Source organism: Lithobates pipiens, unplaced genomic scaffold, assembly GCF_037356315.1.
Source record: "Lithobates pipiens isolate NorthernLeopardFrog02 unplaced genomic scaffold, aLitPip1_a1.2 Scaffold_19, whole genome shotgun sequence".
NCBI classification, from domain to species: Eukaryota; Metazoa; Chordata; class Amphibia; order Anura; family Ranidae; genus Lithobates; species Lithobates pipiens.
Window position 1 is genome coordinate 51,663,289 of NW_027507764.1, and position 12,386 is coordinate 51,675,674.

General features: G+C 42.4%; 1 protein-coding gene across 1 annotated transcript in view; it reads right to left on the reverse strand.

The window, feature by feature from the left end:
• Positions 1 to 712: 712 nt before the first annotated feature.
• GLCCI1 (glucocorticoid induced 1) overlaps positions 713 to 12,386 on the reverse strand; it is a 136,090-nt gene continuing 124,416 nt past the window's right edge. Inside the window, exons 7-8 of the mRNA XM_077490730.1 lie at positions 8,335 to 8,455; positions 713 to 5,662 (exon numbers count right to left, since the gene is read on the reverse strand). Of these exons, the coding sequence (XP_077346856.1) occupies positions 5,308 to 5,662; positions 8,335 to 8,455 (476 nt within the window). The 3' untranslated portion in view covers positions 713 to 5,307. The remainder of the gene's footprint in view (positions 5,663 to 8,334; positions 8,456 to 12,386) is intronic.

Sequence of the window (12,386 nt, forward strand, 5' to 3'; positions counted from 1 at the left end):
TGGTAACTGGAATACTGTAAAGCACGTCGGCTAAAAATAACAGGACAACTATGTACAAATCTTTCATCGTTATTTCAACGAAAAAGGTCTACAGCGTCCGAGAATATGAGAATTGCTAGTACAGGAAATTGGAATAGACTTTTCTATAACAGGCAAGAGCAAACCCTCATCCTTCAGCAACAGGAAAACAGCACGTCCCAACATGCCTTCCTGGTAATAATGGGATTTGTAGTACTTCTATCGCTGAAAGATGAAAGGATTTCTCAACATCGGCTCAACAACCTTGATTTAACACCTGGAGTATGTCAAGAAGATTAAAGAAAAGCTTACGGGGAAAAAATATTTGACATTTCAAAAGGTGTGCAGAAGACAACTGGTCAATGTGACTGAATGACAGACAACATTTTAATGTCTTTTTGACTTGACATTGAAAATACTGTAATGAACATTGACGGGAAGGGGAAAAAAAATAAAAATCAAGAGTTGTACGTCGATATATAAATTCATCTATCCACAATCAGGTTCATGTCTTCAGTTTTTACATTTTTATTTTCTTCTCATTCAAGACCTGAGATTTGTTACAATAAGTGCCATTCTTTCTGCAGTGTACTGTAGGAACTGGCTTCAGTAAAGAGAAAAGACAAAAAAAAAAAAAATATATATATATGCTACTTAGGCTTAAACAAGTACAAAAATATAAATAGAAAAAAAAAAAAATTAAATATCTTTATTCTCCACCTAAGGTCATATACTGAATTTTGTTTTTACAATCATTCAAACAACGGCAAGAGGAGAGTATTGGGGGGGAGGGATAGACAAGGCAACTTTTTATTTTTCCAACACAAGAACATTGGATAATGTCAAGAGTTGTATGAAAGGAATAAATTCTGTGTATATTTAGTTGTGCAAAAAAAAATAAAAAAATTAAGGAATTTGGTATGGGCCGTGGCACAGAGCCACATGTTGGCAATGTACAGAATAGGGAAAAGTACAGACACGTTTTTATCCAATTGTAGGAAAGTTCACAAGTGAGTGCTCTAACTAGAAAAATAGACCCCACCTTCCTAGTGGGCTTTGATAAACAAGAGTTCAAAGTATTGCTTGTGCTACCCTTTAAAATGCCTAAATTTTTATTTATTTTTTTTAAAGCTTTTTTTGTTGAAAAGGAAAGACAGCAAACTAAAGTTTTACAACTCGAACTAAGGGTTATATTTCATTAACAAAATAAAAATGGCTTTCAAGGGTTCAAAAACAAAAAAAGGGCATTAACGAATGAAATAAAACGGGCTCCCATCATGCAGCAGGATGACAGCCATTTTGCGGGACTGTGCCTCTGTTAAATTGCTCTTAGCAAGTAATGATTCGTCTAGCAAAGTTGGCTGTCCCTCTATTGAGGCAAGTCCATTTCTTTTCTAAAGTCAGAAGGGCAACAGGATTTAGGTAAACATGGACCAGCAAAGATAATTTTGGATAAACAAACCTTTGACATGACTGGTAAAACCATGCTGGTTGGGGGCACAACCTTGAACACTCTTTTAAAGTGTTCTGATCACCTAGGTCAATAATGGCGAACCTTGGCACCCCAGATGTTTTGGAACTACATTTCCCATAATGCTCATCTACAAAAAGCAGAGTGCATGAGCATCATGAGAAATGTAGTTCCAAAACATCTGGGGTGTCAAGGTTCACGATCACTAACCTAGGTTAACCTGAATCAGCTACTTTGAGGGACCAGTTTGTAACTTGCCGAGATCATCAATTTAGGAGGAACACGGTGGAGCCAACCAGCTGAGAATGGTTCCAGCCCACAAAATAGCTGCATTCATCGATGACAGGTCAACTTTAAGGACCTTTACAGAAACCTGAAGGGGGAGGAATGATTAGACTGCCAAAATTAATACGTCAAGGTTTGCTGGTTTTGAGTGGTGACCCGTGTTCAGGACCATTCCACCTAGTTTGGTTCCCAACAAGTGGAATGTTGCAAGAGAAGGAAAAAAAAATAATATATATATAAAAATAAAACTTGTGCCCGTTTTTTTTTTTTGAGCTGCTTGCAAGATTTGGAATTTCCAATCTAGTTTACATTCCAAGTTACCTGAGATTTAGACTTCGGCTGAAGTACCTGAAGGTTAGGCCGTGGGAGGGCACTGTGCAATTAGCCTTGGCCCATGGATTTATTCCTGCATTCATATGTCTGAACTGCCACCACATAACGGTTCTGTCGCACAATGACCCCCCGTATTTTTCATTACCATGCCGATCTGTCATACACCTGGATTTTTTTTATTTTTATGTGAAAAGCCAATCCTGTAGTACAGTAGTCTCTATGGGACAACATGAAAAATAAAGGGCCGGCGTATTGTTTGCTCCTCATAGCAGCCAATCAGATTCTCTCTTTCCCATTTCCAGTATGGGTTAGAAAATGAAAGGAAGAATGTCTGATGACCATGGGTACTTTTTTTTCTCATATGCTTTCATACAGGAGGGGCCCTTCTTTAAGCTAGTGTCACACAGACTGCTTGTGCTCCAGCTTGCTTGGCCTAGGCCTAACATTACCCTGTGTATTCCTGCATGTAGCAGAGAAAGGACTTGTACATCCCGACTCCTTTCCTTCATGCTTTTTAAATGAAATTACCCACAGAAAAAACAATGGTCATTGCGGGGAAATACAGAAAAGAACTCGAACCTTGGCCAGATACTGAAGTTCTAGAGAATAGGAAATTTCATGTTTTGCTGCACACGTGTTCAGCGTCTTTAGTAGAGATGGAAAAATACTTCAGAATGCATTCCCCTTTGTGAACTATGCTTGCTGGTCGCCATTGTTTTTTGCCATGCCCAAGAATGCAGTTTAAAGAGCTTGTACTTGTGAGTATTAACGCTTACCCTCTGCCTCTAGCTCTCATAATTCATTCATAATCAGTTATTCAATTGGAAATAAGTGAACCAATCCATGGTTTACCACAAGCTGGGGAGGTTCCAAATTTCACCATTTAACCAAACTTGCACAATTGACTTACAAACTGCAAATCGCACTTATTTCCTAATCAAGATCATATTCAGTTTGCCTCAATGTAGCTAATTTGAGGAAACAGCATATCAATTCAGCCATTTCTACATTTAAATACACAAGCAGAATCATTGAAAAACAAAAAGGAACAATAATCTTACCTTCAACTAATAAGAAATGCGAATAGTGCCAAAGACCTTTCTTTTTCCAAGCCGAACCTCATTTCTCAGATGTATTCTTGGCTAGAATGACTGACCCTTTCTCTGTCATGCAGCTAGATTCATGACAACCAAAACGGTTACTGCTCAACATCCCTTATCCATACACTATATGACTGGTGTAGGATATTCTCACATTTTACATTCAGGACTGCAAAGTGCAGGATAGCTTAGAAGGCCAAGTACAGCAGTACCAAAGAGACCTTTTATCTTCAACCCTCAACTCATTAAAGTGGTTCTAAAGCAGGGGTCTCAAACTGGAGGCCCTCCAGCTGTTGCAAAACTACAAGTCCCATCATGCTTCTGCCTGTGGGAGTCATGCTTGTAACTGTCAGCTATGCTATGCCTCACGGGACTTGTAGTTTTGCAACAGCTGGAGGGCTGCCAGTTTGAGACCCCTGTTCTAAAGACTTGAGGTTTTTCACCGTCGTGCATTCTATGCATGACGGTGAAAAACCTTCTGTGCTGCTGCAGTTCGCTGCCGCCCCCCTCTTTCTTACCTGAGCCGATCCAGTGATGTGCATTAACACAGCAGCTTCAGCCGCTCTCTCTCGCCTCATTGGACAGATTAATAGCAGAAGGAGCAATCCCGCTGCTTTCAATCAAATCCTGTGACAAGGTGGTAGGGTAGAGTCCAGCTTTCTGAGTCAATAGACGCAGCAGTGGGACTTGGCAGCCCCCAGAAAAAGCGGCTTTCCGTGGGGACACCAATAGAAGAGGGGCCAGAATTGCTGGCGGGGGACCTCAGAAGAGGATCGGTGCTGCTTGCTGCTCTGTGCAAAAAAAAATATTGTGCAGAGCAGGCAAGTATAGGCATGCTTGTTATTTTTATTGAAAAAAACCCCCAAAAAACACACTTGAAGATTTACAACCACTTTAACATCAAGGCTGGGTTCACATCTATACGACTCAGATGCATTTTTAACCACATCCAATTCGCATAACAGGTGAACAGGACCAGCTTTCAATGGAGCCAGTTCAAATGTCTGGGGCATCCGGGGTCTGTTTTTAAAAAGGTTTAGGTGCAAATTCAAGTAAAAATTTGCACCTGAACTGGTGAACAAAACCACACTGGACTCTGGACTGCAAAACTGTGTGAACCTAGCCTTATGGGAAAGTTTACAGGCGCTAGCCACAGATATCTTGCAGAGGTAAATTGCTATATGTTGCAGCGCCTCCCTCTGATAACCAGTCTCAACACACGGAAAAAACAGATCCAATCAGGCTCCACACAGACCAGTAATGGGCTCCTATAGAAGTTAAAGAGATGAAGCCAATAAATCTATGATGTAAGATTCCCTCTTCTCCCTCCTAAGAGCTCAAGTCAAATACCCCTCAGCTCATTATTTGCATGAGACCTAAGGGCTGTATTAAATCCAAGTGCTTACCTGATATCCGATGCACAGAAAACAGAAAGGACATGCTGCCAGATACCTAAACACATCAGTATTGATAACAGTGCCTCCCTTACCCAGTCTGCCTCAAGCCCAGGTCATATAAAGGTCCAGGCTTTACCAAGATCAAAGCTCTTCAATTAAAGTGAATGAGCCGAGGGATGCCACTAAGAAAAAGTGGAAAGGGTTCTTTTCTTCAATCCCAGAGATTTCTAAGAAATATCTGTATTTTACTATTGAGTTTACCACTGGAAACCAGGACTTGGTCCCCTCTGCCACATGCAAAGCATCTGTGTGACACTAGCTTTAGATGATTGTGGTTATAAAGAGATTTTAAGGTTTGATAACAGAATGCAAAAATGTACCTGTTCAGACAAACTGCAAAATGCATAGTCCACAATGAAATCATTCAGAGATACTGGTGAAAATTTCTGCACAAATTTACCTTTATCTAGAAAGAAGAAACCAGAATTATGTATTTTTTTTTTTGTTTTTTGTTTTGTTTTTTTGATTGGGGGGGGGGGTTTGGTTCCAGCCCCAGACAGACATTGGCAGATATGATTAATTGACGCTAAGCAGTACTTTTCTGTTACAATAAGGATCAGACAGCGTTAACCAATCCGCATGCAGAAGTTGTTGGTCTGGCTTCTAGACAGCTCAGGAATGGCAGAGGCCAGCTCTGCCCAGCTTACAGGACAACATGGCTGTGGGGAGAAGGAGGAGGAGACTGTGATAACTGATCGGCCGGTCTCTCCCCACCATGTTGCTGTTCTTGTGAGGAGTCTTGGCCATTGGCTTCAGTGTTGTCTACGATGCTGGTGGCATTATCGGTCAAGGAGGAATTGGAGACCTGAGATGTTAGGTGCTCAATGGTCACAGCAGAGCTCGGGACAGGGGTCTGAAGGTTCTTGATGGTCAGGTCGGAAGTAATGAGCAAGGAGGTCAGGAGCTTTACAGGACAGAACGCTGATCCGGTGGGGTTGAAGTTAACTTTGTTTTTGTCAGGACATGAAAGGAGAGCGATAGGGACTGGCTGACGAGACCTGAAGAGAGGAAGAGACAAATCCGCTGCATCAATCTGGATGGGATATCGCCAAGAGAAAAGTCACCAGTACATCAAGATGAATGAAAATCTTTATAAATGTTGCTGTAATGTAAATGGTGAAGCCAATTCTGATGTTAAAACATCTTCCATATATTCTGTATTTTTTAATATGTAGACACCGAATTTAAAGATATCCCCACAAGACAATGTGCGGAACAGGATATTTCTATTAAGACAACAGTTTCCAAAGCCTCCCTGCACAAGGCAACAGCCCAACAGAAGTCAACTGTAAATTGTAAGGATAAATTCATCTTTTGAAAATAAATGCACTTTTGCAGGTAAAATTGTGCATTTATTTTTCTATGGAGTCCGCAGAGCATTGCCCCTGCTATTAGCAGATTGTGGGTGCAATGTCGGACTCCTGCAGTGTCCCAGGGTAGCTGTCTGCCCATACTTCGTACGGCCAGGCAGTTAACTGAGAGCAGGAAGATCAATGGACTAAGAACGCTCACCAGCACCCTTGTAGGTCACTGTAGACTACAAGCCATCAGCTGCAATGGCTGACAGTACTTGTAGTCTATTCATTCACAGGAAACTGAATGAATGACATGGTTGTGTGGGTGGAGCCCAGCATGCCCACACTGGTTTCAAATTGTGACAGTGGGTGTGCGGGGAGAGGATCCCCTGCCTGCTATAACAAGGGAGGAGTGGAATCAGGGGGAGAGGCTGCAGATGCTGGAACATGTTACACCCTAAAAATCAGTGGAACATGTTAACATGTTCCAAAGATGAACTTATCCTTTAAAAAGTATATATTTTATTTGGTCATTTGCCATATTAAAAGAGAAAAATTTTTTTTTAAAAAGTTTTGTTCTGTTTGAGAGGTAAAAAAATAAAATTAAAACCACTACTGATCCTGCCAGAAATTGTGTAAGCCTATAACTTTATAAGTTGTCTGCTTGTGCTATTGTCAGTTATCAGTTATATTGTTCTTAGTTGACTAGGGGCTACAGAACCCTGTCCCACTAGACTATGCCAATAGAAGACAATTTTTGCTTTGGGGTTTAAAGTGGTTCTAAAGGCAAATTTTTTTTTTTTACCTTAATGTATTCTATGCATGAAGCCCCATCTTGATCCAGCGATGTTGCACAAGAGCGTCTGCTGTCTGGGAATCTTCCTCCCTGGCTTACACACAACAGTGGGCACCGTTGGCTCCTGCTGCTGTGAAAGTCAGTGAGCCAATGAGGAGAGATGGGGGTGTGTGGCCGAACTACAGCTCCGTGTTTGAATGGACACACAGATGCAAGCGGCTTGCTATGGGGGCAGGAGGAAGGGGCGAGGAGCGCTGGCGAGGTGCCCGAGGAGGATCGGGGCTGCTCTGTGCAAAACCATTTCACACAGCAGATAAGTATGCAGGATCCCCCCCACAGTATTACCGGAGGACGAACCAGCAACGTGCACAAGAGCAGCAGCTCTCGCTGCTGTCTCTCCTACCAGGGCAGACTGAAAGCAACCTGTCAATCAACTCCAGTGACAGGGTGAGGGTACCGCTGTCTGTTTCAATGGATGAAACGGGGCTCGGGAGAGAGAGTACGAGTGCCTTTATGGGAAGCGGTTTCCCATGGGGGCACTAGATAGTGGAGCCGACAGGGGACCCAAGAAGAGGAGGTTTGGTTCAGGCAAGTATAGGAGATGTTTATTTTTGTTTAAATCCCTCTGTTTTAAATTGGGAGTAAACACTCATCTCCGACTTTTACGTATAGGTAAGCCAATAATGAGTCTTACCTATAGGTATTGCAAATATCTCTTTAATGTGAATCGCTTAGTTACTGTACATGCAGCCGGTGACATCAATGGTGCATGCGCTCTGAAGGAATGGCCACCTGGAGAGCTACAAGCCATCAGCCGCAATTGCTGTTGGTAGTTGAAGTTCCCTCACCAAACTGAATGAAATCCGTGGCTGGGTGGGCAGAGCCCTGCATGGCCAGGTTTTTAAAATAAAAAATTGTGACAGCGGGTGCAGGGAGAAGATCCCTGGCCCACTGTCATAATGGGGACTCGTGGGGGTGCGCCAGCTGCTGCATCAGTAACATGTTGCATCCTGAATACAAGTGTAACATGTTAGAAAAGGTGAACTTGTCCTTTAAAATCAGTGGACTCCTAATGCTGCCCAGTCCCTGATTTTCATAAAAATACAATGCAGCCAACTATCAGATTTCAAAGAGATGGTTATGGGTGTGATTGCAGCCCCCTGTCAGTTTGTGTAATGCTGCTATAATTTAATCAGAAAGAGGGCAGCCGGAACCGGGGATCCCAACTAGCTGCATTTTTGCTGGCTCGGACAACAACAAATGGCAAACATACATTTAGCAAGAATTTAGATTGACGCAGATGATGCATGCCAATGAAAAATTACAGCAACTCAGATGGTAGTTGTGTCTGCTTAGCAACAAAGCAATTTTTTTTTCTGAATGACTGGAGTATACCTGTAAGCAAAGAAGACAAGTTTGCAGCAAGAAAAAAAAAAAAAAAAAAAAAGGCACCCGCAGGTTCTGTGTCTGCAACAGAACTACAGAGCAGCAGTTCCGTCGCAGTCAGAGGGCTTGCAGTGTGGCCAAAGCCTGCCTTACCACTCAGAAGCCACCAGCAGACGAAGAGGTTACTACTTACGACATCTCCTCAAAGACCTTCACGCGCTCACATCCCTCTGGGGGCTCCCGTTTGAACATGTAGCTGTTGTTTGGTTTGGGAGAGGAGGCGTACTTGGGCAACGGTGAGCTACTCCCACTGTCTGAAAATTTAAACAGTGATATTACTAGTGATTGAGAGCACGCTTCCTCATCACCTAGCTCTTAAAGAGTTTCAGATTCAGTGTTAGGCATTTGGTTTTGTGCTCATCCCTATTCAGAAAAAGGTGGAAGGGAGAAAATAAAACACAATCTGGATCACATCCAGAATGCAAAGCAGAGGCAGGGGAAGTAAGCAGTGAAAGCATACAGCAGACTGAAAACTTCAATATCACGGTTAGTAAAGTACATACAGGACATGCAGAAAAAAAAAAAAAAAAAAAAAGCCTGCATCATTAAGCAGAGTGGCGAAAGGCCTAACAAAAACTAATTTGAAAATCCTTTCCTAAAAGGAAAAATTTGCCAACAGAAAATAATTCTGTGCAGTCAATTAATTTAACTGTTAAAAGAGAAGTATGGGCTTTACTAAAACACATTATACTCACCTAGGTGGATGCCGCTGCAATCCAATGTTGAGTCTGCCCCCCAGCGTCTCTGCACTGAGAACTGAGCGATCAAACATTGCTGATCACTCAGTTCTCCTCTTCTGCTCTGAGCAGAGAGTCGGGACTGTCCGTCAGCACACCTCGTCACTCAGACCATAGCGTTGGTGGCAGAGCTTGCTGGGCCCTTCTGGGGTATAAATTGGTGGTCAGTCATGGCTGGGTTTAACACGCTACTTCCATTCCATTTCACATGTGGGAGCGTCACCAGCTACAGGCGAGTTCACATTCCTTCATTGATTGATGGCAATCAGGTATTTTTCTTTCCCCACTTTTGAGCATATACTACATCCTCCCACATTTTAATTGAGCATTAATTGATATACACACACACACACGTCTGCTGGCCTTTACTATGGCCGTAACTTATTATAGATATTCTCTTCACTTCCCTTTCATTGTCCCCCAGACTCCAAGTCCATATTATCACTGAACCAGTTAGGTTCATGTATACACACAATAATATATATACACACATACTATTATATGTTGCTTTACATTTATGCTGCTATGGCAGTAGCATAGAGCCAGTTGTATGCATGTATGTGTATGTATATATATATATATATATATATATATATATATATATATATATATATATATATATATATATATATATATATATATATATATATATATATATATATATATATATACATATACATATACATATACATATACATATACATATACACACACACACATACACATACACACACACACACTCTCTCTAAGATAGAGATGATAGAGATATTTTTATTAAAACACACAATCTCATGTCTTCTGACCTTCACTATGGAAGTTGGAACATCTATCATTGGTCACACACTTCGCTCATACATTCCCTTGACTTCTCTTTCATTATCCCCTGGATTCCAAGTCCATACTTACACTGAAACGGTTTGTTTATGTATACACATTTACATTGTATTATATACTGTTTTACATTTATGCTGCTATGGCAGTATTGTTATACATATATTTATGTTTCAGTTCATATTCTCTATGGATATTGGGAGATCCTTGGGGGCGCGCGCACACATCCTAGCCATGCCTGACCCCCCGGTTGCGCTCTGTTGGGTCTGGGTTTTTCTTGCCTCCTCAGCTGGATAGTTATTGCTGCTGCCTCTGAGTATTCAGCATCTGGTAGTCTGACCTAGCCGTTAGTAAGTATAGGGTCTTGTGCCTCAGACCCCCTTGACCATTGACACAATACCATCACTGTGCAGATAGCCATTTGTTTTTTCATACTTTTTTTTACAGATGTAATACACACACATCTACCCCTGATGAAGCGAGCACGGTCTTGCGAAATGCGCAGGATCACTTTCTATGCCTGTGTACAAGTCAGCAGCTCTCTGCTTTGCCCCTGCAGAGCTCGCTGGCGCTCTGGGCTGTGGAGGGGGCTGGCTCAGACTCTAGGCAGATTGCTGAGAGGCTGAGCCAGGTTGCCGATCCAGGCTTCAGGGTGGATCCATATGGGCAGGATCTTTCCAGGGCTTGGAATGGCCCTATGACAGCAGGCTTCAGCCCACAGACGGCTGAAAAAATTGCACTCCTTTGATCCGCAGGAGAAGTACAGCCAAATGAGCTTTGGCTGTATTTCTCCTTTAAATATATAATTTTGGATCAGACAGAGGTTGAAAGGGTACTTCAACATTTTAAGTAAATCTACAACCTGAGTGAGTGACATTTAGTATGCTAAAGCACAAATACCATTGTATTTTGATCATAGAATATGATTTTGATTTTCATCTCAGCACTGCTGCCCCTCCTAAACGTTTCCCACCACTTCCTATCTCCAGGCACTCGCTACGGTTAGCTGCACATCATTGCTCAAGATGGCCCTGATCAGCTGTGAACCTCCTGGTGTATACTATCCAAAGCTGCCGGGGAGAGAATTTTGGATTTTCTTTTCAGTGGATCATAGATCCAACCAAGCACCTTTCTGGTAATCCTTAATTTTGTTTGTGGTGACGGGTATCACACTGCTAAGTGTTTGATCATCATTTCCAGTGCACCTTTCCATCACGGGACTCTTTCTGATGAAACTCAGCTGCGTATGAACTTTTTTCTGCTTGCACAATATTTTTCACATGCAACACAAGCATTGCATATTTGTCATAGATTCTAACATTTAGATGTTTACACTGTTGATATTTAAATGATTGCACTTTGGCTACCTTTTATGAAGCAGTGAACAGCGGTAATCCCCAGGAACGCCGCTGATCACAATCCATAAACAGTTTATGAAACCAGAGATAATCGGGGGATAAGTATCTGAACATGTTCTCCCACCGATTATCTCCGCACACTCAGAATCCTCATTGACTGACACAGTAAAGGGCAGTTTATGAAGCGGCGATCTCAGTCAGAATTCACCCTCCCCGATTCACCAGCTCAGAGGTGGAGAATCGGGGAGCGAAGAGGGAATGTGGGGGAGCGAAGGAGGAACATTTTTTCACTTGCTTATACCTTGTTCAGACACGCCAGACCTTGTTCAGACATCTTGGTGTTTCGGTGAATTTCTGGTACTGTATTCTCGTAGGATTCCATTATCAGGGGCCGTTCTCCACTGCTGGAAACGTTTGTAGATCGCTTCACTCCTCCGAAGGAGAAGCAATCTACTCCACTTCATAAACTGGCACACAGAGGAGAAAGATCTCCTCTGAGAATGAAGCAGTGAATAGATTTCACTTCATAAACGGACACCTTTATTATAAACTTGGTTGTCCTTGCACATAGCACAAGCATTGGGCTATTTGCATGAATTGCACTCTTGTTCTAGTGCTGCACTTTAATTATTTCTGGGCTATAGTGCACTGCTGTTGGTTGCTTTACTACTTGAAGCGCGGATATATTTTTCACATTTATTGCTCAAGACGGATTGATCAATGGTGACAAAGCTTCTTGTAATTTCCAAGGTCACTTTTGATACGACGACAACTGAGAGGCAGTCGTCAGTCCGTAACAGAAGTGCCTGAACAGGGACCTTGATTGCGGGATCACCAGGTATAAATTTAATAAAAGCAAAGCCACAAATACTATTGGCATAGATCGATCTCATATGGTCCTCCTTGGAAGCAGGGTAATGTTTCATTAATTTACCTGCAGGAAGGTCTTGTTGACCTTGTGCATGGGACTATCCAACTGCAGTGCCAGAAGTCGTTCTAGTGTGCCAAGCAGGGGCAGGTGCAGCGCCCAGCCTCCATCCCTGAATACACAAGGCCCTAAATGCCAGTACCATTCAGTACACCATTCAGTCCACCATGGACACTGCACCTGTCCCTCCCTGGCACACAAATCAGGAGGGACAGACTACTCCTGGGTGCCCTGTTTGCAAGAGGTCTTCAATCATAATCTGCTCATGTGGATGCTTGCAAGTTGAAGACATAAGGAATTCCTAAAAACTACCAGGGCTTTGTAATATAGA